General features: G+C 39.8%; 1 protein-coding gene and 2 long non-coding RNA genes across 12 annotated transcripts; 1 reads left to right on the forward strand and 2 right to left on the reverse strand.

Moving 5' to 3' along the window:
• Positions 1-405: 405 nt before the first annotated feature.
• On the forward strand, positions 406-11,204 carry LOC6505006. Of its 8 annotated transcripts, XR_004310207.2 has the most exons (14): positions 407-501; positions 1,586-2,654; positions 3,989-4,099; positions 4,162-5,136; positions 5,193-5,313; positions 5,373-5,530; positions 5,666-5,848; positions 5,906-6,045; positions 6,123-6,174; positions 6,241-6,421; positions 6,483-6,804; positions 6,890-7,008; positions 7,087-7,260; positions 7,326-7,504. XR_004310207.2 is itself a non-coding variant. In XM_014904758.3 (10 exons), exons 2-10 carry the CDS (start codon positions 1,734-1,736, stop codon positions 9,877-9,879), a joined length of 3,552 nt encoding a protein of 1,183 aa, XP_014760244.1. In that variant the 5' UTR covers positions 406-501; positions 1,586-1,733; the 3' UTR covers positions 9,880-11,204. The 8 variants fall into 8 exon arrangements, 5 of the variants coding, with proteins under 5 accessions (XP_014760244.1, XP_014760245.1, XP_044573475.1 ...); XM_014904758.3 differs by lacking the exons at positions 5,193-5,313; positions 5,373-5,530; positions 5,666-5,848; ... (5 more) ...; positions 7,087-7,260; positions 7,326-7,504 and adding exons at positions 7,550-7,874; positions 8,052-8,194; positions 8,403-8,408; ... (1 more) ...; positions 9,609-9,749; positions 9,808-11,204 and having other exon boundaries at positions 406-501; XM_014904759.3 differs by lacking the exons at positions 5,193-5,313; positions 5,373-5,530; positions 5,666-5,848; ... (5 more) ...; positions 7,087-7,260; positions 7,326-7,504 and adding exons at positions 7,550-7,874; positions 8,073-8,194; positions 8,403-8,408; ... (1 more) ...; positions 9,609-9,749; positions 9,808-11,204 and having other exon boundaries at positions 406-501.
• Positions 11,205-13,270: 2,066 nt separating this feature from the next.
• LOC26514536 lies at positions 13,271-14,369 on the reverse strand. Its single transcript, XR_004310196.2, has 4 exons — positions 13,843-14,369; positions 13,678-13,778; positions 13,524-13,605; positions 13,271-13,468 (listed from the first exon to the last, which is right to left on the reverse strand). It is a non-coding gene; the product is annotated as an uncharacterized LOC26514536 (long non-coding RNA).
• Positions 14,370-15,436: 1,067 nt separating this feature from the next.
• LOC26514744 lies at positions 15,437-19,907 on the reverse strand. Of its 3 annotated transcripts, none has more exons than XR_006507796.1 (18): positions 19,311-19,907; positions 19,005-19,117; positions 18,839-18,925; positions 18,563-18,774; positions 18,364-18,492; positions 18,081-18,260; positions 17,869-18,010; positions 17,704-17,791; positions 17,576-17,641; positions 17,360-17,492; positions 17,143-17,300; positions 16,826-17,007; positions 16,629-16,768; positions 16,500-16,551; positions 16,253-16,433; positions 15,859-16,191; positions 15,700-15,804; positions 15,437-15,634 (listed from the first exon to the last, which is right to left on the reverse strand). It is a non-coding gene; the product is annotated as an uncharacterized LOC26514744 (long non-coding RNA). The 3 variants fall into 3 exon arrangements; XR_004310195.2 differs by lacking the exon at positions 19,311-19,907 and adding an exon at positions 19,195-19,268; XR_001408408.3 differs by lacking the exons at positions 18,081-18,260; positions 18,364-18,492; positions 18,839-18,925; positions 19,005-19,117; positions 19,311-19,907 and having other exon boundaries at positions 18,563-18,583.
• Between the last annotated feature and the right edge of the window lie 4,495 nt (positions 19,908-24,402).

The following is a 24,402-nucleotide window of genomic DNA, read 5'->3' on the forward strand; positions in this document are numbered from 1 at the left end:
AACAAATTATATATATATATATATCGAGAATTACATATATCTCTTCGAGAGTAAATTAAATGTTGATCGAGAGCAAGAAGAAAACTGTTTACTGCCACACAATCCTTGTCAATTTTGCTCATCGAACTTTTATACACCACTCTTGTATCCTGTATTTCCAGTTCGAATGTTGCAAAAATCTACACAAAACGAAACCAAATATTGAATAAAACAAAGCAAGAGGAAATTAATCATTAAATGCTAAAGTAAAAAAGTAAAAAATACTTGTTTTTTTTATTTAAATGGTTAAAAAGGAGAGCTTCAAATTCAAACTTAAGCTTTGGCGCCATCATTTCGATTTATCGTTTGGCGCCTATCGATTGTGGTACTCACATCTCGAAGTCCGTCACTAACCAAATATCGATAGTGCCGTGATTTTATCGCGCTAGTGATGGGTACAGTATAGAAGAAGTAAGAAGAAGATAGTGAAATTCGCTAAATCGGTGCAATATGAATTAAATGGTAAATCGCGTACAATATTGTCAAAAACGGACGACAGGTGTTGTTTTCGAACCAAAATCCGAGTTGCCAATAATAGTTAAATCACAGACGGAAATCGGAAACATATATATTCGCAGGAATAACCCGAGACAGTGGGGAATCTTCGCGTGTTTTTGTTGTTGTTTGCCCCCAAACCGCCCAAAAAGGAGGAAAAAAAAGGAACAAGGAGCTGGAAAAAGAAACAAAAAAACACGGCAAATCTATTGATTTTTAACAATACGCATACAGCCGCAAAATAGATATAGATTTTATACATATATAGAGGTGTCTGTAATGGGAGGGGGTGGCGGTGGGAGTTAACAGTGCATTCCTGACGACCTCCCTCCCCTACCCGCCCCCTCTTGCTGTTGTTTTTGTGTCTGGGGCTGAGCCTGCAGCTTCCTTTCTCGTCCTGCCTCGTCCTGCTAGCCTCGAGGATTTGTTTTCCCCAAAGGCTGAGTGTGTGTTTGTTTTTTTTTTTTTATTTTTTTGGAGGCCAAGTTTACGTGCGCAGCTCACCACACGGACATGTAGACCCGTAATCGTGCAACACACACACACACACACACTGAGAGACAGACACCCATACATATGCACACACGTGTGAGGTGGCACCGCCCCTCACTCCCCCGGCAAGAGTGGGTTAATTGCCCCAGCATTGATTTCGCAGCTAACCTGCAACCTGCCACTAAAATCCCACGACGCAGAACGAGAATAACAACAACGGAGGTCACAAGGACTTTAAAGGACCTTAAAGTCTCAAAAGGGGGGGAGCCTGGGAGTGGGGTTTGTTTGGTATAAAGGGTGAGAGTTCATCAAAGCAGGGGATTCTTATAGGAACTCCTTTCCAAATCCCTTCCCAAAGTCACTTGTCTAGTCCCTCAACTTCTAGCTTCTAACCCGTAATTTCTCTCCGTGTAACAACCACCTCATCTCGGCCAAACCCTGTCTTTTTTTTCTGACCTACTGCACTGACAGCAGCAGCCGCAGAAGTAGATGTTATAGTGATTCATGCCACTGTTAGATCATCGGAATGGAATAATCTCACAAGTCCCACTTCTTCCAGGCATGTCAGCAGCAGTCGGAGCAGCAGCTACAGCAGCAGCACCGGACGCAGCAGCAGCAGCAGCAGCAGTAGCAGCATCATCTCTAGAGCAGCACTAGCAGCCATCCGTGTGTGTCCAGTTACTCCAGAATACTCCAGAGGAGCAGCCATGAACTCCAAGTCCGGCGGCAGTGACAGCAGCAACGACTCCATGGCCAATCCTCTTCACATTCTGCAGCAGCAGCAGCATCCGCAGCAGCACCAGCCGCAGCCTCAGGAGAGATATGTGTGGGAGATGAGAACCCGTAGTCCGAACGTCACTCCGGCCAGCACGGTGCTGAACTCTCCGGATCTGAATGCCGATTTGCCGTACGCTCCGTTGCCCGGCCGTCCGTCGCCGACGGGTGGCGTTGGCAGGCTGGACTCTAGCCAGGACTCCTCCAATAGCTACTACTACCAACGACCTCATCTCCATCAGATCCGGGTGGGACGCAGTCCCGGCAGCAGCCAGTTCGAGACCCAGGACCGTGCCAGTCCCGGCTCACCCACGGACGTGGGCAAGGCCGACGGGCAGTGTCTGCGAGATGGGGAGATCGTGGTCTTCGACGATATCGACACCAACTGGATGAACAACAAGGCGGCGAGCGGCCAGCATCCCGGCACCAACGAGGACGTCCTCAAGGTGACCAAGATGATTGGCCAGCTGCCGATAGCCGAGTACGAGGGCTCCCCGCGTCGCTTTGGCAGCCAGCCGCCGGCAGGACAGCGGAAGCGACCACCCGGCTTCCCTCAACGGGTCTCGCCCACAACCAGTTCCGGTGGCAGTGTCGCCACTCCAGCTGCGGCCACGGCTTCTGCCTCGATGGCGAAGGCATCGGTGGGCAACCTGATCGATCTGATAGATCACGAGGATGAGCGCTCCTCGACGACGGCGACGACAACGATGCGGGAGAAGGCGCCCACCTTCGACTACCTGTACGAGTTCTCGGAGACGCGGAAGGTCCTGGAGGAGTTCTTTAAGGCCAATCCGGAGGACGAGAAGCGGTTCACCGACTACACCACGGAGAGCGGAGATGATGTGGCCAGTTCGGTAAGTGAAACGGTTAGTTTAGTGTTTAAAGCTTAGTGTGACCTTGCTTCTTTGGATTTGGGATTTTTGAACTTTAAATTTGAAGCTGGATCTCAGTAGTCCTTGACTTCCTGTAGAGTAGGCCTTGGAATGATTTGGTTTTTTTGAAAATGTCAGAAAGTTTGGGGAGCCCAGCGGCAGACCGAAATAAAATCATTCTAGACTTGTGCCTCGAACAGTACGGGTCTCTCAAATAACACAAAAATAATACAAAAAAATTCAAAAAAGAAAAAAATTGTGGAAATAAAAGTGAAAAATAATTGTGGTCTAAAAATTAAAATTAAAAAAGTATCAAGAAGCAAGAAAATGATTTCAGTGCGAGTTAGACTTGTGGAAGTAATTCTTGTGGTCCGTAGAAGGAAGAAAGACCGCAGGAAGAAAAGAAAACAGAAGAGGAATAAGGACGCAAGAGGGAAAAGAGTGCCGAATAAAGACGGTAGAGAAAAGGGGTTAAAAGGAAAAGAAAAATAGGCCGGGAAAGGATAAAGAACGCAAAAGACTAAAGGAGAATGGACTAAGGAACGGAAAAAGGAACAAGAACGGAAAAAGTAACAAGAACGGAAAAAATGACAGCAAAAAGAACTAAGGAAAAAGGGAAAAAAGAAGCTGCAGAAAGGGCTAAAGACTGAAAAGGGAAGAGCAGAAAGAAACAAGCGAAAAATGGCGACCGTAAAGAAAATGGTTAAAAAAAGAAAAGAAAATGAAAGTCACGCTAGTGACGTTTCAAAATGGCGGAAAAATTCAAACGGTACTTCGAACGAAGAGTGAAATAAAGGGAAAAGCTAAAGAGAAAGGCACTTGTTTAAAATTAAGGCCAATAATTAAGGGTAAAAATTCGTATAAAATATTAAATAAATAAGAAAATATAATTTTTTACAGCAAGAATTCAGACACAAGAGGAAATAAGACAACTCTACTTTCAAGCAGAGTAGAATTATAGGTTATAAGACAATTTCAAAATGGCGGAAATGGAGAAAGAAAAGGAAAAGGAGAGGAATCATTCCGAGTTCCCTTTTCTTGATTATTTTTGTAAACAGGAAGTATCCCCCCGAATGGTGAAAAAAAAATCCAAGAATGCCAATTAGTTTTAAGAATTAGAATAATTATAATTAAGAATTAGTATAAGAATTTCAAATGGTTTCTCCCCATTTTCCATTAAAAAAATGGGGAAAATGGGCCCAAGGCCTCAAAAGGAAAAATTAAATATTAGAAAATAAGGAACTAAATATTAAGAGTTAGTATTGAAACTTTTAACAAAAAATTAAGCTCCAAATTAAATTAAAAACTCATTACAGCAACAAGAATATCCAGTGACGCCGATGGAACAAGCCTACATCGGCCAGAGACTGGCCAGAATACCCAAGGATGAGCTCTACATGGTCCACAGATCTCCAACTAGGAAGCAGGTGAGTTATTCCTCTAGGATTCCCTTCCAATTTACTAAAATATTTATTTTTTTGATGACCAGCCCAATGAACAAATCGTTCAGGGAGCTCCAGCCTATCAGGAACACAACGATATAGAGCTCTATATAGACTCCAATAGTCGGAGCAGCGGGGACCTGGCCGATACGGAACTGGAAGCCAATCTACGGCGGCATTCCCGCAACTTTACACTCTCTCCGGAGACAACAGACTACGACTCGAACTGCGGTGACTTGGATAGCCTGTCCAATGACATCAACTGTCCGACGGACTACGGGAAACTGTACACGAGCATGCCGGTGCTGGAGGACGGCCTGAGCAGTGGCCACGCCTCCGATACGGAAAACAATGTATCTGCCTCTAATGCCGTCTGCCAATCCCAGTCTCAGTCGCAGTCCCAGTCCCAGTCCGTCCACGAGCACAATGGAAACGACAACGCCACTGGCATATCGGAGCATCTGGAGAACGAGTATAATAGTGCCAGTATGGTGACGGTCGCGGCAACAGATGCCTCGCAGTCTGCCCTGATAAGTGACTTTGCCACATTGCCGATGCCAGTGCCACCACCACTCCTGCAGCCCTCCCCCTCGCCGCCCCACATCGAGGTGGCTGATATGGGGGATGGCTCGAACGGAGCCCCCGATCTGGACAGTCACTACGGAGCTGTTTATGCGGCGGCAGCAGCACAAGCTGACGACAAAATTAATGGAGTGGGAAGCGGCGGCGGTGGTGCTGGAAGACAAGTAGTAGGCACCAGAACGCATCAGGCAGCGGCCGAGATTCAGGAAGCCATGAAGGAGATCCGTTCGGTTCTTCAACGGGCCAAGGCCCAACCAGAGAAGCAAAAGTTCTGTGACGAAATCATACCCACAGATCCCGATTCTCCCGTTTGGGTTCCACGCAAGGGAGCCGCTGTGCCGGTGGCGGCCTCCACAGAGGAGGAGATGGACACAGACTTGGAGACGGATCGGTTGCTGGGCCAGCAGCGACACGACGATCAGGACTTCTTCGGCGATCGGGTAAGCTAGGTTAAGGATAGCTTCCGGGATCCAAAGAGTGACAAACATGACAGTAGGTTTCAAGAAGTGCGCAGGTGTTTCTATCCTTCCAGGTGTCCTTCTAAAGGCAGACGAGGAAGAGTCCTGGTTTCCTGATTTGCTGATTTTTTAAACCTTTTTCAAATTTTTTATTTTATGGTAAATATGAGCTTAATTATTTAATCTTTTTTAATCAAGAGTTACTTTTGTTCGAATAGCTCTACGGCCCGTGGAACTCTATTTCCCCGGCATGATCCCCCTTAACCATTCCTCCAATCTCACTCGACCAGTGGGTCTGGATCGGATCACAACTACGCCTCTTATTTGCTTGTTTGTTTTTGAATAAAGTATTACTTTCCCCCAGGGGGCTCTCACGGTAAATATTCTGTACCTCCTTCGTAGTATTTGGTACTAGAGTAGCACTCGATTCAGTAGTCTCTTAGTAGTTGTTGGAACTTCGTAGACCTCCTCCTCCTCCTCCTACTAACCTCCTTCCTCCGTCCTCCCACAGAATGCGCATCTGACGAGCTCCTGGTTTGTAGCTCCTTGAGGTCCTTCTCTCTTCCCCTACTTGTGAACGGGTGGCCCATTTAGGAGATGGACAGTTGGGTGGTCCCCCGTGACTTCTCCTTTGCTTCTTATGCTTCCTGCTGCTTCTCGTGCCTCCTGTTTGCTCCCTCTTATAATATCCTTGGTAAATATGAGTGTGAATATCCAAGCCGAACTGGTCCAAAGCAAATCCCATCCACAGGGTCCTAATACAGAATCTTGAAGTGCCTCAGATCAATGTGGTTGGCTCCTCTCTGGTTCCGTTTTAATAAACGACGAGCAGTGGCCCCTCCAGTCTTGGCCCTTTCTGTTCAGTCGTCCTTCCGCAAGGACATTCCATTGGTAATGTTCAGTAGTCCTGGATTGGAAGTAGAATAGAAGTAGACCTAGATCCTAACCAGAACCTCTTCTTCCTGCAGATCCCTTCTTGTATATGCCCTGATGCAGTCCTGATTTCCTCATTTCTTGTTGGTAAATACTCAGTCCTTACAGTAGATGTAGATTGCAGATCCTAACTTCAGTCCTTTCTTCCCACAGATCCTTTCTCGCACTACAGATGAGCCCCTAGTTCCGTCATTTGTAGCCGCTGACTGGTCGCTTATGTCACTTAGAAAACGATTTCTTTTTGAAATCATCATTGGGGACAGTCGGTTTTCCTCCATAACTGCTGGAAGAGGTCCTGCTGACATCTGATTTCCTCATTTCATTATCCCAATTGGTAAATAGTCTGCTGCTTGTTGATTTTCAAGTTTCTTAGTACAATTGATATTTATTTTCAGATCATATATCGCATGTGTTCCTGATTCAGTTTCTTCAATTAGTTGGATCTAGATTCCACACCGTTTCAAATGGTTGGATAAGCTGATATTTCTTTGTAAATGGATATGTCCTTGGTGCATCCTTGATGTTCTTGAAGCCATAGGGGTCGACTTATCCTCAGATCCTTCTGGACGTGTGGTTCTCCTTTCTTTTGTTCCTGTTTCCTGTCCGCGGACGGCGCGGAGTGGGCTCTCCAGTCTTGGCCCTTTCTGTTCAATCGTCCTCCTGCCAGGACGTCCCTCCTTTCCTGATTTCCTTCCCGCTTATTTGCTCTTATTTTTGGTAAATATTCAGTGTTCCTAGTTCCTAGATTGCTGTAGAATAGTTGTGTATTGAAGATCCTAACCAGAACCTCTTCTTCCTGCAGATTTCTTTCTTGTATATTCCCTGAAGCGGTCCTGATCCTTGATTTTGTTTTGTTGGTATTTCGATTGCGGCCCTGATTACCTTTGTGATTCTGTTTCTTAAATGATATATTTCTTATTGGTAACTAATGCAGTAGTTTTGGTCTATAGTAGAAGTAGAACTAGTAGAAGATTCTAACCCGAGTCTAACTTCCTGCAGATCCTATCTCCCATTCAAGCTGGGTTCCTAGTTAGGCCATTTATCTTCTAAAAAAATGAATTTTTTTTGGAAATCATCATTGAGAAGAGTTGAACTACCTCTCTTCCTGCTGGAGAAGTTCCTAATTGCCTATGATATCCTCATTTCATTGGCTTCCATTAAGTCTGGCTCTTGGTAATCAGTCTCAAGGGCTCCCCTCTTATTTTATTTATTTATTTAATCATGTAATTCTCTTTCAGATTTCTTATTCCAAGTGGTCCCGATTCAAGTTTAAACCCCTTATATTCTTTTCAATTTGAATATCAAGAATATCATGAAACTGGTCCTTCGAAGTGAGGAAGGACCTGCGCACACTTTTGTACTAAACTCTCATGTTTGTCAGCCTCTTTTGAAATAAAAAAACAAATCTAGAAAGTAATCAACTTTGTAACTTATTTAATGAATTATGTAATGAACCCCACAGCCCCTGGCTGATAGCAATGCGAACGAGGGATCAGAACTGGCCATCAGCACCGGCCACTTGAACGGCTCGGCGGACAACAACAATCCCAATCCGCATCCACTCCTGCACAGCAAGCCGCCGGCCTTCTCCACCTCCACCATTCGACAGGGCATCGGCACCTCCCTGACCCCCAACTCGCCGGACATCTGCCAGATTGTGGGCACGGCGGACCTCTCGCTCAGCTCCCCGGAGAAGCTGCAGTACACCAAGAGTCCCACGGGCTCCATCAAGTCGCTCAAGGACTCGGCCAACTCGGACAAGAAGGCCAAGTCGAGGAACAAGGAGGGTGAGTTTTCAAATCAGAGATATCATATTTTTTATTATATAATTTTATATCCTTAAATGCTGCATTTCTTTGAAATTCTTTTTCATTGAAATTGTGATATTATCGTAAGTTCTGAAAGGATTATGCTGAAATTCTCAGGAAGGATAACTGATAATGTTCTGAATCCTCATGCCATAGGTCGTCTTTGGGAACCCAAAGTTCTGATCGAGGGCGTGCTGTTCCGGGCCAGGTACCTCGGATCCACGCAGCTCGTGTGCGAAGGCCAACCGACCAAGTCGACGCGGATGATGCAGGCCGAGGAGGCTGTCTCCCGGATAAAGGTAATTGACCAGGATCCAAGTCATATATGCAACCATTATGCCATGCCACCAACAGTCCCCAATCTCCCAATCCATCTATATCCCAACTCATATCCACTCATATCCCGGTATCCCGGAATCCCGGTAGGCTATGCTCTATGTGTTTGTCTAAAAAAAGAATATTTCTCGTTCGCTTTTCTCGTTCCCTGCTGCGCATTCCTCTCGATAGGCTTTGGTAAGGAGTTGGCCCACTCGAGATTACATTCGAATATATATAATTACATATATTTTTGGTTTTTCAAAACCTCTTGGTGTGATGATGTGATGAGAGTTCTTGTTTGTCCTCCTGACTTGTCCGGCACTCCATCATTCAAAAGCAAGCATGTTCTGTCTCTCTAATCCTAAATAATTTCATGCGAATGATCTGTGGTGGCGGACAACTGGAGGACACAACAAGGACTCATCCTTCGAGAAACATACATCTAATAGAGTCTCTCCCCACTTTGTTCCATCTAGGCACCTGAGGGCGAGAGCCAGCCCAGCACCGAGGTGGACCTGTTCATATCAACCGAGAAGATAATGGTGCTCAACACGGATCTCAAGGAGATCATGATGGACCACGCTCTCCGCACCATATCCTACATAGCCGACATCGGCGACCTGGTCGTCCTGATGGCACGTCGCCGCTTTGTGCCGAATAGTGTTACGGATCCGGCGCAGATCCTTCCGGCTGTCGTCCAGCCGGACGTCCAGGGCAGTCCGGGTGGGGAGCCAGATGGCGAGTCACCGCCCAAGGAGCCCTCCAGCAAACACAATCGAACGCCCAAGATGATCTGCCATGTGTTCGAGAGCGACGAGGCCCAGTTCATTGCCCAGTCCATTGGCCAGGCCTTCCAGGTGGCATACATGGAGTTCCTCAAGGCGAACGGCATCGAGAACGAGAGCCTGGCCAAGGAGATGGACTACCAGGAGGTGCTCAACAGTCAGGAGATCTTCGGCGATGAGCTGGAGATCTTCGCCAAGAAGGAGCTCCAAAAGGAGGTGGTCGTGCCGAAGGCCAAGGGCGAGATCCTTGGCGTTGTCATTGTGGAGTCCGGTTGGGGCTCCATGCTGCCCACGGTGGTCATTGCCAATCTGATGTCCAGCGGAGCGGCCGCCCGGTGCGGGCAACTGAATATCGGCGACCAGCTGATCGCCATCAATGGCATGAGCCTGGTGGGACTGCCGCTGTCCACGTGCCAGAGCTACATACGGAATGCCAAGAACCAAACTGCCGTCAAGTTCACCGTTGTGCCCTGTCCGCCCGTCGTCGAGGTGAAGATCCTGCGACCCAAGGCGCTGTTCCAGCTCGGATTCAGTGTCCAAAATGGAGTGGTTAGTACTCAGACTTAATCCTTGAAGGAAAAGAAGCTCATGAATCCCTATTTTCTTGCAGATCTGCAGTCTGTTGCGTGGCGGAATTGCCGAGCGGGGTGGAGTGCGGGTTGGACACCGCATCATTGAGATTAATAACCAGAGCGTGGTGGCCGTTCCTCACGACACCATTGTGAAGCTCCTGTCCTCGTCAGTGGGAGAGGTCAGTTTTCATCCTTCCACTCATACCTTAACCCTCTAATGACCTCGTGTCCTTGCAGATCCTAATGAAGACGATGCCCACGTCCATGTTTCGTTTGCTCACCGGCCAGGAGACGCCTATTTACATTTAAAAACTAATACTACTTACTGCTCACACCCGACTGCACTCCCCCCCACTCTGAAACTATGAACTCTGAACTCTGAACTCAGTTTTTTACGAAACTGCCAGCGATTAGTCTTTTGATTCATTTTTGTATCCTTCGGTTGCCTGGCTTCCTTTCGTTGATTTCTTTTCGTTTTTATTCTTTTTTTTGTAAAAGAAAAAGACTGACTTTGAAGAAAGTGTGCAGGATGAGAGAGAGAGTAAGGGAGTCGGTGTGCAGCAAGGATAACAGATTGTAAAAAGGATAGAGTATTATCCCCACACGCCCTCACCAAATCAAGGCAATAGTTTAAGGATTCAATTGAATTTAGGTTGCGAGCAAGAACAATATTTATGTAAATTAACCCTAATTTAGTTCATTAACTACATATATAATTTTCGAAAAATGAAAAGCAAAAAAAAAAACAAAAAAACAAACACCTTATGCCAAAAAAGAGTTAAATTTTTAAGAGATTTCGTTGAATTTAATTTTTAAATGTATAGACGAGGAGGAGGATGATTGATTGCAATACCGATAGACCGATATACCGATATTACCGATATATTTATACAAATCAGATATATATAATATCTATTATAGCCTTAGTGAACGAAGCCATGCCTGCAACAAACAAACAAACAAACAAAACAACAAACAAACAAACAAACGACAAACAAAATAAAATGCATTTAAAAAAAAAGCGAAAATTGATTCTAATTGTACATTTCTGCACATTTCTCGATCGATTATTGCCATATATATATATATATATACTATATATTATATATTATATATTTATATGTACTCGTACAGTACGATTATGATCTAAAAAATCGAATTAATCGAATATAACAAAGCGGAAACAATAAGCAAAACAGCAACAAGTAATACGAAGAACAATAATTTCTTAGTTTCTGTTAAGCGATCATGTTTAAGAAAGAGACGGCCGTATGCAACATAGAAAGAGACAGAGCGAGACATATAGAGAGAGAGAGAGAGCTTATTTTTGCAAAAATTTAATTGAAATATATTAAAAAAAAATAATATAAAAAGCTAGCAAAGAGCAAGTAATTGAAATCATACATGTTATTAATCTTAAAAAAAAATGGAAACTAAAAAAAAAGTATTTTAAATATTTCAAGTGCAGGTTATTAATGAAACAAAAAAATTAAAAAAAAAACAAATGCGAGTTAATAATATTTATATGAAATACAATATATATAGAATATAAAGTACAGCAGGCGCAATATTTTTGCTAAAAAGTAACAAAGCCACACAGATCGACAGAAATAAGGACATTTCCAAGGACGACACTTCTGAACTACAACTCTCTGCTACTGCGCCTCTAACTAATAATTTCTAAAAACAAACACTAATCGTATACTAACTAATGCAATTTATTTACTAATACTTAACACTCGACCGGATTAATTAAAAATAAAAATAAAAATGAAAATGAAAATGAAAGGAAAACTGAAAACTGAAAACCCGACAAAATGCAAAAGAAATGAGAAAATAAAATACAAAAATAAATTACATTTATACACAGAAAGAAAAAGTGTTTATTTTATTTGGAATAAAATTTTAAAAGCAAGGTTATTTAAAGGGGGGTTTATAGTTTTAATATATATATATTTTAAAGGGTTTTTTTTTATCAAAATATTATTTTCTAATTAATCATATTTAATATTAAACTTTAGGGGGTTCTAGTAACACCCATTACCCCTTTTTTTTAAGAATCTTCAGAGGCAAACAGGACTCTGGCTACAATTTGGTTTTTATTTTAGAGAAATAATTTTCTTACTAATAATATTCAACCTTTCACTGTAGGGGGGGTTCTTAAAAAAATCCCTTTTAACCCTTGTTAACCCCTTTTACCCCAAGCAGGACTCTTATTTGGCCAAAAATTGTTCTTTTATTTTTTAAGAGAAATAGTTTTAAAATTAATATTTAAACCCTACACTTTAGGGGGGCTTTTAAAAACACCATTAACCCTTGTCCTAACTTTTTCCTCTTAGCCAGACTTTGTTTCAAGGACCTTCCACTTTCAGGACTCAAAAATAAATCTTATTTGGTCTTAATTAGCTTTTTTTTAAGAAAAAGTTCGATTATAAAATCGAACACGACTCTATTTTGCCTTAATTTGTTTTTTTTTTTTGGAAAAATAATATTCAAACTCTACACTTTAAGGGGGGGTCCTAAATAAACCTCTTTAACCCTTGTTTCAACTGCCAGGCTTTGTTTTAAGGACCTTCCGCGTTCAGGAGGCCAACAGGACTCTATTTGGCCCCTGGACCTCCTGCAATTACACGGCCATTGAAACTTTTGCTGAAAAACTTTTTCGTAAATAATGGGTGCCCCCCCTTTTTTCGAATACCGATGGAGTATGAAGGGAGAAGCACGTACAATTTTTTAAAATCAAATTGGAAACTGCACTCGAATGAAAAATATTAATTATACAAATATCCTTTTTTTTGTTCGACTTACCAACTTTTTCAGGACATGGCAGGATCCATAATTTTTGCTGAAATGAAAAGGATGTGCTTCAGTTTCAAGGATATCAACAAGGCTGATTATTTTCAATAATTTTAGTAGCTTAATTACAAATCAGTGTCCTTTTTTCTGATTTCCCATTTTTCCCTCAGAAATAATAAAACAACAACAAAAAAAAACAAACACATCCTTTGACGCCATTTTGCCGCCAACGTTTATTTGCCCCAATATCCTTTTTGGCTTATTTTTGAACAAAAAATTACATTTCAAGCGAAAACATGCAGCTGCCATATTTCATACAGTGTGGCAGAGTAGGTATGTCCTGCCTGCAGGACCTCCCTCCATCCCCCCATCCAGCCATCCACAGGAGAGTCCTTTCTGCGGTTTGCCTTTTGCCTCTTTATTGCCCCATTGTTGGCTTTATTGTCGCTGGAAATTAAGTGACAACAGTGGCAGAAGGAGCAGAAGGACATCGAGAGCTCAACCAGGACATTTGGTTGCATTTTCCGGACTCATCGGTTCTCTGAATTTTCGTCCTTTCCCCGTCGTTGGGCAAACAGATGGCGGTTCCAGGGATAGTATGCAGTGTTTCGCGTCCTTTTTAGCCAGTCTTCACTGTTCCGCGCAGTGTCCTCCATCCACAATGCGAAGCAGTTGCTCCATTCCGATATCCATCTGCCGCCAAAGTGGAATTTAATATGCGCACTTCGGTCGGACTCTGTCCTGGCCAGGACACGCCGCAGCACGTAGGTGCTGCAAGCTTAATCAAAAATTCTCTGCGGTCAAGTGGCCATTTCCAGTGTCCTGTCACACCTTTTGGATTGGATTTTTTGGATTTCTTTCATTTTCCGAGTCCTGAAAAGAGTCCTGTAACTAAGCCCACCAGGAATTAGACTTGGAATTGAATTTAAAGTTTGTTTTTTTTAATTAAAAGGAGAGCTCATTTTCGTTACAAAGTTATAAGGAAATACATTTGAAGTCGATGGAGTTCAGGGTTTCATCTTCAAGGATTTGAAAGTAATATCAGAACCACAGCCATCCTCTTCGAATTTTGTATCAAAGCTTACAAGAGACCACAGTAGCTCTGGAAAACAGTAAGATATTAGATCCAATATTAACAAATAATATTAAATACTTACCAAAAAAATAAATAAATAAAAAGAAAAAAGTAATCAGCTCAGTACCCGCATCATAAACCGAATACTCCTCAGTGTCAGGTACCTAAGTGTTAAGGGTTAAGGGATATATAGGGTTAAGGGATTCTATTAAATATACTTGCCATTAAAAACTCACTCCTCTGTAGAACTCCCACCCCGCGAGTTAAGGTAATCTATGCAAAAATACGCATAAAGGACCAGGGTAATTGGAATCAGGACATCAAATAAGAAGAACATCTGGAGAGAAAAAATACTATATAGATTATACTTTGAGGATAGTGGGGAATATATAGTAATATACTTGCCAAGTTAAATTATAAAATAAAAGAGATAATCAGAAAAGAAGACATCCCCATTGAACAGAAAGAGCAAAGGCATTGCGATGGAGAGGTCTAAGTTAAGGTTCCAACTAAAGATGCAAAAATCTGTGGGAAGAAAAGGTAATGGATTATACTAGAGTTATATAGATTATACTTTGAGGATAGTGGGGAATATATAGAATAGTGTAGTACTTGCCAAGTTAAGCTGTAAATAAAAAAAGATAATCAGAAAAGAAGACATCCCCATTGAACAGAAAGGCGGTGCGATGGAGAGGACTAAGTTAAGGTTCCAACTAAAGATGCAAAAATCTGTGGGAAGAAAAGGTAATGGATTATACTAGAGTTATATAGATTATACTTTGAGGATAGTGGGGAATATATAGAATAGTGTAGTACTTGCCAAGTTAAGCTGTAAATAAAAAAAGATAATCAGAAAAGAAGACATCCCCATTGAACAGAAAGGCGGTGCGATGGAGAGGACTAAGTTAAGGTTCCAACTAAAGATGCAAAAATCTGCAGGAAGAAAAGGTAATGGATTAAACTAGAGTTATATAGATTATACTTTGAGGATAGTGGGGAATATATAGAATAGTATAGTACTTGCCAAGTTAAGCTTTAAATAAAAAAAAGATAATCAGAAAAGAAGACATCCCCATTGAACAGAAAGGCGGTGCGATGGAGAGGACTAAGTTAAGGTTCCAACTAAAGATGCAAAAATCTGCAGGAAGAAAAGGTAATGGATTAAACTAGAGTTATATAGATTATACTTTGAGGATAGTGGGGAATATATAGTAATATACTTGCCATGTTAAATTATAAAATAAAAAAGATAATCAGAAAAGAAGACATCCCCATTGAACAGAAAGGCGGTGCGATGGAGAGGACTAAGTTAAGGTTCCAACTAAAGATGCAAAAATCTGTGGGAAGAAGAGGTAATGGATGGAGAGTTATATAGATTATACTTTGAGGATAGTGGGAATATATAGAATAGTATAGTACTTGCCAAATCAAGCTTTAAATAAAAAAAAGATAATCAGAAAAGAAGACATCCCCATTGAACAGAAAGGCGGTGCGATGGAGAGGACTAAGTTAAGGTTCCAACTAAAGATGCAAAAATCTGCAGGAAGAAAAGGTAATGGATTAAACTAGAGTTATATACATTATAGTTAGAGGATAGTGGGGAATATATAGAATAGTATAGTACTTGCCAAATTAAGCTTTAAATAAAAAAAGGTAATCAGAAAAGAAGACATCCCCATTGAACAGAAAGGCGGTGCGATGGAGAGGACTAAGTTAAGGTTCCAACTAAAGATGCAAAAATCTGTGGGAAGAAGAGGTTATGGATTAAACTAGAGTTAAGTAGAGTCTAGTAACTAGACATAATGATGGGGAATACTTCAAAATACTTGCCACTAAATACAATCATCTGAATCAGCTCTCATAAGTGGAATGGGAAGCAATCTCCAGGATATTCAGCAAAAGTACCTCAATAAGAAATGGTACATCTAAAAAAAGAGAATATATATATATATAGATTATACTTGGAAGATATCGGGAAATGTGAAAAATACTTGCCATCAAAGAAAATAAGAAAATCAGACACCATAATTGAGCAGAAAGAGCAAAGACTGGAGGGGCCACTGTCTCTGCCCAATAGAAGTTTCAAAAATAGTACGAAGGAAATCAGATGTCCTGAGGGTCTCCATGGAAGCAACAGGATGGATAGGTATTGGACCGGATAACTTAGGTTCCAAGACTCTTTTTACTCTTGATCTGGAAAACAAAATAAAGTGTTAAATATTCCAAGAACCTTAAAGATCAAACACCAGACTACTTACCAACGCTTATACCAGATTTAAATATGAGGAAATAAGGGACTTGCAACCAAGATGGACAAATTGCAACAACTGCACGTGTGTTACCGATGACAGTCACAGATAGTGCTGGAGAGAGGAAGTCGTTAGTCATCTGGAGGCAATCTACGAGTTTTGATTTACCAAGGAAACATAAGGCAATGGAAGCTGGAAGGAAATCAGGAAAGGAGGGACGTCCTGGCAGCAGGACGACTGAACAGAAAGGGCCAAGACTGGAGAGCCCACTCCGCGCCGTCCGTGAAACTGGACAGGAAACAGGAACAAAAGAAAGGAGAACCACACGTCCAGAAGGATCTGAGGATAAGTCGACCCCTATGGCTTCAAGAACATCAAGGATGCACCAAGGACCTCATCCATTTACAAAGAAATATCAGCTTATCCAACCATTTGAAACGGTGTGGAATCTAGATCCAACTAATTGAAGGAACTGAATCAGGAACACATGTGATATATGATCTGAAAATAAATATTAATTGTACTAAGGAACTTGAAAATCAACAAGTAGCAGACTATTTACCAATTGGGATAATGAAATGAGGAAATCAGATGTCAAAAGGACCTCTTCCAGCAGTTATGGAGGAAGACCGACTGTCCTCAATGATGATTTCAAAAAGAAATCGTTTTCTAAGTGACATAAGCGACCAGTCAGCGGCTACAAATGACGGAACTAGGGGCTCATCTGTAGTGCGAGAAAGGATCTGTGGGAAGAAAGGACTGAAGTTAGGATCTGCAATCTACATCTACTGTAAGGACTGAGTATTTACCAACAAGAAATGAGGAAATCAGGACTGCATCAGGGCATATACAAGAAGGGATCTGCAGGAAGAAGAGGTTCTGGTTAGGATCTAGGTCTACTTCTGTTCTACTTCCAATCCAGGACTACTGAACATTACCAATGGAATGTCCTTGCGGAAGGACGACTGAACAGAAAGGGCCAAGACTGGAGGGGCCACTGCTCGTCGTTTATTAAAACGGAACCAGAGAGGAGCCAACCACATTGATCTGAGGTACTTCAAGATTCTTTATTAGGACCCTGTGGATGGGATTTGCTTTGGACCAGTTCGGCTTGGATGTTTACACTCATATTTACCAAGGATATTATAAGAGGGAGCAAACAGGAGGCATGAGAAGCAGCAGGAAGCATAAGAAGCAAAGGAGAAGTCACGGGGGACCACCCAACTGTCCATCTCCTAAATGGGCCACCCGTTCACAAGTAGGGAAGAGAGAAGGACCTCAAGGAGCTACAAACCAGGAGCTCGTCAGATGCGCATTCTGTGGGAGGACGGAGGAAGGAGGTTAGTAGGAGGAGGAGGAGGAGGTCTACGAAGTTCCAACAACTACTAAGAGACTACTGAATCGAGTGCTACTCTAGTACCAAATACTACGAAGGAGGTACAGAATATTTACCGTGAGAGCCCTCTGGGGGAAAAGTAATACTTTATTCAAAAACAAACAAGCAAATAAGAGGCGTAGTTGTGATCCGATCCAGACCCACTGGTCGAGTGAGATTGGAGGAATGGTTAAGGGGATCATGCCGGGGAAATAGAGTTCCACGGGCCGTAGAGCTATTCGAACAAAAGTAACTCTTGATTAAAAAAGATTAAATAATTAAGCTCATATTTACCATAAAATGAAAAATAATTTGAAAAAGGTTTAAAAAAAATCAGAAAATCAGAAAGAGGCGTAGTTGTGATCCGATCCAGACCTACTGGTCAAGTGAGATTGGAGGAATAGTTATGGGGCAGCATGATGGAAAACTAGAGGTCCACAAGTTGTAAAGCAATTTGGACGAGAGTGAAATGTGATTGAAAAGGATGTATCCAATTTAGTTCCTATTTACCTTCAAATTAAACATAATTTGTTAGAATAATAATCAGGAACTCTTCGATGGGTTTCTATAATTGCGCTAGAAAGTATTTGCAAATAAGGTTAAAAATACCAGATTGAAACAAAAAAATTTAAACTCACTTATTCGATCGCCGAAGTAAAGGAAAAGAGAAAAGGAGTTCAAGGATCTATATAGATACCCGTGTAACAAATTGATCAGATGCGCATTCTGTGGGAGAAAACAGGTTAGCTTGAATTTCAATAAAATTAGCTACAAGAAATACTAAAAGTATGAAAAATACTCACTGTCAGATCCCACTGTGGGGAATAAACATCGCAATATTGATTAAAAAATAAATAAATCAGCAAATGAGAAAAGGGAGGAGCTCTTGGATCAAGAATCTCTCCATACAGCTACCAGTTATTCTAACTTTTACGTTCGGGCGTTCTACGGGAGAAAAGAGGTTAGGTTTCAATTAAATACCAAAAAAACTACTGAAGACTTGAAAAGTATTTACCGTTAGAGGCCACTGGAGGGAAATGTTGCAAACTTAATCGAAAAAAAATAAAAATACCAGATTGAATTAATCTTCAAACTACCGTATTCGATCGCCCATCTCCGAAGTATAAAGGAAAAGAGAAAAGGAGCTCAAGGATCTTTATGGATGCCCGTTTAACAAATTTATAAGATGCGCCTTCTGTGAAAGGAAACAGGTTAGCTTGAAATTTAATAAAAAAGCAACAAGAAATACTAAATACTAAAAGTATTAGAAACTACGAACAATCTCAAAAAATACTCACTGTGAGATCCCACTGTGGGGAATGAACATCGCAATATTGATTAAAAAATAAAGAAATCAGCAAATGAGATCAAGAATCTCTCCATACAGCTACCAGTTATTCTAACTTTTACTTTTACGTTCGGTCGATCTATTTGAGAAAAGAGGTTAGGTTTCAATTAAATACCAAAAAATTACCAAAAAACTACTGAAATATTTACCGTTAGAGGCCACTGTATGGATATGTAAGAATAGCCAGGAGACCGGAGGGAAAAAAGATTCGGAAAGCGACGAAAGCGATAATGAGAAAAAAAAACCAGCAAATAAGTGATAATGGTCCGAGATCCTATTGAGACTTTCTGGATAAAAAAGCCTTCCATAACCATTAAAAGGGATCATGCCAAAGAATAAGAGCCCATTATGCATTTTGGAGCTATTTAAAAAAAAAATTAACTCTTTATTAATACATTTTATGAAAAAAGTAAATTAATTCTTACCTATAAAGTGGAACAAGTCCAACAAAATAGAAGTACTGATCCCTCCACTCAGTTACCAGTTATACCAAGTAGTTCATTGAGTGCGTTCTTTGGGAGAAAAGAAGTTATGTTTAAATTCAATAAAATACTTAAAATTACCAAAAATTACAGAAAACTACTAACTTACCAATATAGCCCACTGTGAAGAATGAATTCCTGAATCTTTATGAAAAAATAACAATACCAGCAAATAAGGAAACTTCTTTTTAAACCTTAAGTCTATGGCCTGTAATATTTTAGCTATTAGAATTTAGAAGAGAAGTTTTAATTATTATTATTAAAATATACAAAATATTAATTTTTTAAATAATATTTACCATTTAATCAAAATACTCATTTAAAATAATAAATCAAATAAGAAAATCAGGAAATCTTGGTTCTTTAGAAGAAGCTATTTAAAAAAAAATATATAAAAATAAATAAATAAAATTACCTTTTAAAATAGTTTTACTTGCCATTTTAAGAACTCCATCGCAGTCACTTTTTATCACAATTTGTATAAATTTTTCATTTTTTTTTATTTTTTTTTCATATTATTATTTGAAATTTTAGTTTTTTATTTTACGATTTTATTATTCCACAATTTTATTCATAATTGTATTTTCACAATTTTATTTTCTTGAATTTTTGTTATTTCAATTTCTGATTTTTATTATTTGTATTGTTCACAATATTTTTGTTTCACTTTTTAAATTTTATTCATCATTATATTATTTTTTTTTCCTATTTTATTATTTTCACTTTTTTATTTTTTTCACTATTTTATTTTTTTCACTTTTTTATTTTATTATTGTATTTTTCAACAATTTTAATTTATTTAAAATTTTTTTTTCACTTTATTATTTTTTTTACTTTATTATTTTTTTACTTTATTATTTTTTCACTTTATTATTTTTCACAATTTTATTATTTCACTACTTTTTCCTATTTTTACCTTTTAAATTAAATTAAATAAAAACTAAACTTACAACTATTTATTTAGGAGACCCGTACTGGTTGGGGTCTCGAGACCGAATGATTTATTTTGGCCTGCAATCGAGGCCCTTCAATTTTTGGACCAAGAAAAACTTCCACAGGTTACTTGGTCAAAATTTCAAAATCCCAAAAATATTTCAGTGAGACCTTTTGTGGAAAGGAACTTAAAACTTCTCAAAGCTTGAGAAGCTCAAAAGTTCCAATTTATCGGTTAGAAGATTGTGCTGAAAAATGATAGATGATGGTTCTTCGCTTATTTTAAGGTATTCCGTTTAAGGATCTGATGTCACTAAGAAGAATTATACTCCTTTTTGGGGACAAGATTTCTCATTTTCAAAAAGGGTTTTCTTAGAAAATACCAAGAAAATGAATCGAAATTGCGTAAAAATGATAAAAATGACGAAGAATAGAGGATCTAATTGTTAATTGCTAAGGATTAGTAAAGTTATGCTCTTTGTTGGAGGCATATAGACTCGCTTCGCGCTTTTTTTCATTAAAATATAAAAATGGTATATTAAGAAATACCAACAAACTTATTGAAATTATGATACAAAATGATAAAGAATGGTTCTTAGATGCTTTAAGGGTTTCTGCTTAAAGATCTAAAGGATCCAATGAAAAGTTACACTTTTTTAGGGGCTTCTTAGGGGCCCCCATCTCCGCTTCGCAACTTTAAAAGGGAAAATACTGAAAATACCAACAAAATGGATCGAAATTGTGTAGAGATTGTGATTAAGATCCTTGATATCTGCTTGCTTAAGGATCTAATTGTCCTTAATAAAGTTATACTCTTTGTTTAAAGTATAATAAGAGCCATTTAAAAGTGACTTTCACCACTTTAAAAGGGAAAATACTAAAAATACCAAAATGGATCAAAATTGTGAAGAAATTGTTATAAAGAATGTTAGTAAGTTCTTGTTCTCTGCTTACTTAAGGATCTAATTATCCTTTGTAAAGTTATAGACATTGCTCTACAGGATTCTTATGGATCTGATATAAAGGATTCAAGGATAAAAATACTAAGTGTGAGCCTACTTTTCAAGATATTTGAGCCTGGAGTTCCTTTGAAATTTCTTTTGAAATCAAGAAAAAATAATAATGAAAAAATGTTAAAAAAGTACTTTTTGAGTTTCAAAATTGAATAGGTGATTTTTTGAGTAATCTTCTGTGGGTAGAAGTCCTCTTCAAGGATGTGGATGGATGGAAGGTGAAGCCTTGGTGTCCTTGCTAAATTACCTTTTAGCTTCGGTCATTATTTCAGATTTTTGCATATTTGGCGGCAAGCGATTTAATTAAGTTTACCTTGTAACGTGTTTGCCTTTCTTCATTTTGTTTATTTTGTTCTGCTCCCTCCCCCCTTTTTTTATTATTATTATTTTATATTACTCTCTTTCTTGTTGCAACACCGTGTCATTCAACCTTAAAAAGGACCTCACCAAGGGGTTCCGCCACCCCCCCTCCCCCCATATCCTTTCCACCAACTTGTCTGAGAAAAGCGAAAAAAAAACAGCCAAAAAAAGGAGAAACTGTTCCCAGTGGCGTAGTAATTTTGATTTCATTCATAAATTCGCGATTCCCCTTGGGGCACGACCCCTGGTTCGTGAGGGGCAACTTATCCGCGTCGGCGCAGTGGCCACTGTACTCAGTGGGGGCACAGTGGGAACACTTGGCTCTGGAGGGCAAATAACGGTTTTCAGGGGAAGTTGAGAGAGAAGCACTTGAAACTTAAGAGAGAGCGAGAGACTCGCCAGACTCTCTTAAATTTAAACTGGGAAGAGTCTCAGATGTCCTTTAAAAGGATAGGTTTGAGGTAAGAGGAGGTTGCTTTTAAGGACTTTTCTATTTCTAAATTCTTAATATTTTTTATTAAAAATTAAAAAAAAATCTAATCTTTAAAGTCTTGTCTTTGAAGCTATTTAATCCTTCCAGGACCTCTTAAGGACCAAGTTAATGGTCAGAAAATGCTTTTGCACAAATGTCAATATGTGCTCTATAATCCCTTCATAAAAGTGACAAATCTTTGAAGAAAAAGAAAAGGTGGAAAATATGAGGAAGAAAATCTGAAAAACACCTGTCATTGCAATTCTACAATCTGTGGCACAAAGGAAATCCTCTCCACCTGGCTAAGCCCTTCTGCCACCTCCTCTTCTCTCCACCTTTCTTCCTATCATATGTCATACATATATCCTTTTCTGCACTTTTTTTTTGTCCAATTCTAAGTAGTTAAAGTAGTTGTCTAGGATACCAGATTCCCGACCATTCTGCCAGGACATAGTAGATCTCTCCATCCCTTAGGGACTCTCTAGGAGTGGCCAGGACATAGTAGCTCTACATATCCTTTAAATGCCAACATTAAACCATATCTAAAAATATACATATTTTTGTGTCCTGCCGCTTCCTGGCTCTCCTTTGAGCCGTGTTTGAACAATATTTGCATAGTTGCCAATCAATATGGCATGAATTTTACAAAGGACCTGTTCGGCCACGCCCCCCTGCAAAAATTTTCGTCCTGCAAAAATAAACACCCGCCCATAGCACTGATATGTATGATGTCCTGGAGCCCATGGGCCAGGACATGGGCATTTGGTTCGTTCAACTCGTTTAATCGCTGGACGTGCTCATGTCCTGCGGCGCATAAACCAAATGAGCGAGGTCCTTCAGCTCTTAACTGTTAACTGTTAACTGGTCCGGCTAAAAACCAACACACTGGGCACTAGGGAGCGGAGGGGGGTGTGGCGTAGTCCTTGCCGCCGCCATTGGCAATTATTTTGAAACAAATTGTCAATAAATGAAACAGAACTTTTAGATTGCTTCTCTCTTTTACTTTGTTTCTATTTTTATTTTTACTTTTTCTTGTTGTTGTTGTTGTTGTTGGTGGTTTGTTTTTTAGTCCTTCCCCCGCCCCTTCAAATCACCCACCCCCCCCTTTTATTTCCCTTAGTTGGAGCGCCTTCGGGGCGCCATCTAATTTACATAGACAGAAGCCCAAAAGCCCAAGGATTAACCCATTTTCCTTTATTTTTGGGTTAAGGACTTTATTATTTTTCAACTTAAACTTCTTAATCTTTACTATAAATATTTAATCTAATTTTTTCTCATTTTTATTTTAAATTAATTAAAATTAAAGTCTATTTAAGATACAATCCCTAAAATATCTTGAAATTTTTAGCCTAAACTCTGGCTAAGAATGGGTTAAGAGCGTCCAAATGGTATAACAGCTGCGTCATCGTCAACTCCAGGACATCCTCCGCCTCCTCCTCCTCCTCACAGGACATGCCCCGCCAATGAATGATTAACCTTTATTGCCGGTCCTGGGCCAAATTAATGCGATTTACGCTTTATGCCTTTTCAGTTAATTTGCCAATTTTTTGCCACTTTTCGATTGGATTTCATTACTCGACATAATTTTGGAGGAAAAAAGTTAGTAAGTATTCGATTTTTTATGATTTTTTCAGTCAAAATACCAAGATTTTTCTCCAGCTTTCCAAAAACTCAAAAAATAAAGTCTTAGAAATCATAAATGACTTAAAAAATACCACAAAAATAATACACTAAAGCTAGAAAAAACATGCTAGAGCAGGTCAGATCATGCCTAAACATGCTTTACTCTTCATTTTATTCCCAGGAATTGTCATTTTCTTCTAACTTTTCAAAAACTTCAAAAATATAGTCTTAGAAATTATTATTTATAACCTAAAAAATACCAAAAAACAGATACCAATGATCATGTTTAGACATGCTCATTTCCACTCTTAATCAAGTTTATTAGCTTTTATAACCTCAAAAAGTTTATTTGCCAAGTTTTTAGTTAATTTGCCAGTAAAATACGCCGGCGAATGCATTTGCACTTTTTTTATGGCTTTTTGAGTAAAAAAAAAGTCCAAAATCCCACTGACTGTCTTCATTTTTTTCTCCCAGGAGTTGTCTGCAGTTCTTATAACTTTCCAACACTTAAAAAATCAATTCTAACCTAAAAAATACCAAAACAATATACTAAAACTTAAATATCATTTTAGAGCATGTCGAAACATGTTAGAACTTGCTTATTTTCACTCTTAATCAAGTTTATTAGCTTTTCTAACCTCAAAAATTTTGTTCTCTGTTTAATAAGGCTTCGGAAAAGTTGTACAGGACCTCTTGGGCCCCCCCTCCTCGCCTCGCCCCTCCCCGTTACCGTTACTGTGTCTGTGTCCTGGCCATATGTCAATTTAGCTAATATTACCGACGTTTATGATGAATTTATGTGCACTGCGCTTTTGTCTCAAAACAATCGAAAAAGGGAAAAGGACACGCGAGGGCGGCCGAGACGGCACAACAACAACAACAACAATAAAGCCAAAGCCATTAAAAAGCCAAAACACAACAAAATTACAACCTTAAATGTTTATAAGGAGCCAAGAACAACAAGGACCACAACAAGGACAGTGAAACTCAATTTGTACTTAAGCCAGTTCAGACAAGTCTCTGCCCCGAAAATAAAAAAAATAAAAGGCCATGGCCATAAGCAACAACTAACAACTTTTTGACAGCACATTGGCACTTGAACTTCC

This window comes from Drosophila ananassae, chromosome XR (genome assembly GCF_017639315.1).
Source record: "Drosophila ananassae strain 14024-0371.13 chromosome XR, ASM1763931v2, whole genome shotgun sequence".
NCBI lineage: Eukaryota > Metazoa > Arthropoda > Insecta > Diptera > Drosophilidae > Drosophila > Drosophila ananassae.

What these genes read in the sequence shown, in the direction of transcription:
- LOC6505006 (XM_014904758.3), top strand. Translation starts at nt 1,734, where the DNA reads ATGAACTCCAAGTCCGGCGGCAGTGACAGCAGCAACGACTCCATGGCC. An exon ending in GAGATGATGTGGCCAGTTCG is followed by an intron (nt 2,655 to 3,988) that starts GTAAGTGAAACG and finishes AACTCATTACAG; the next exon opens with CAACAAGAATATCCAGTGAC. An exon ending in TGTCCTCGTCAGTGGGAGAG is followed by an intron (nt 9,750 to 9,807) that starts GTCAGTTTTCAT and finishes GTGTCCTTGCAG; the next exon opens with ATCCTAATGAAGACGATGCC.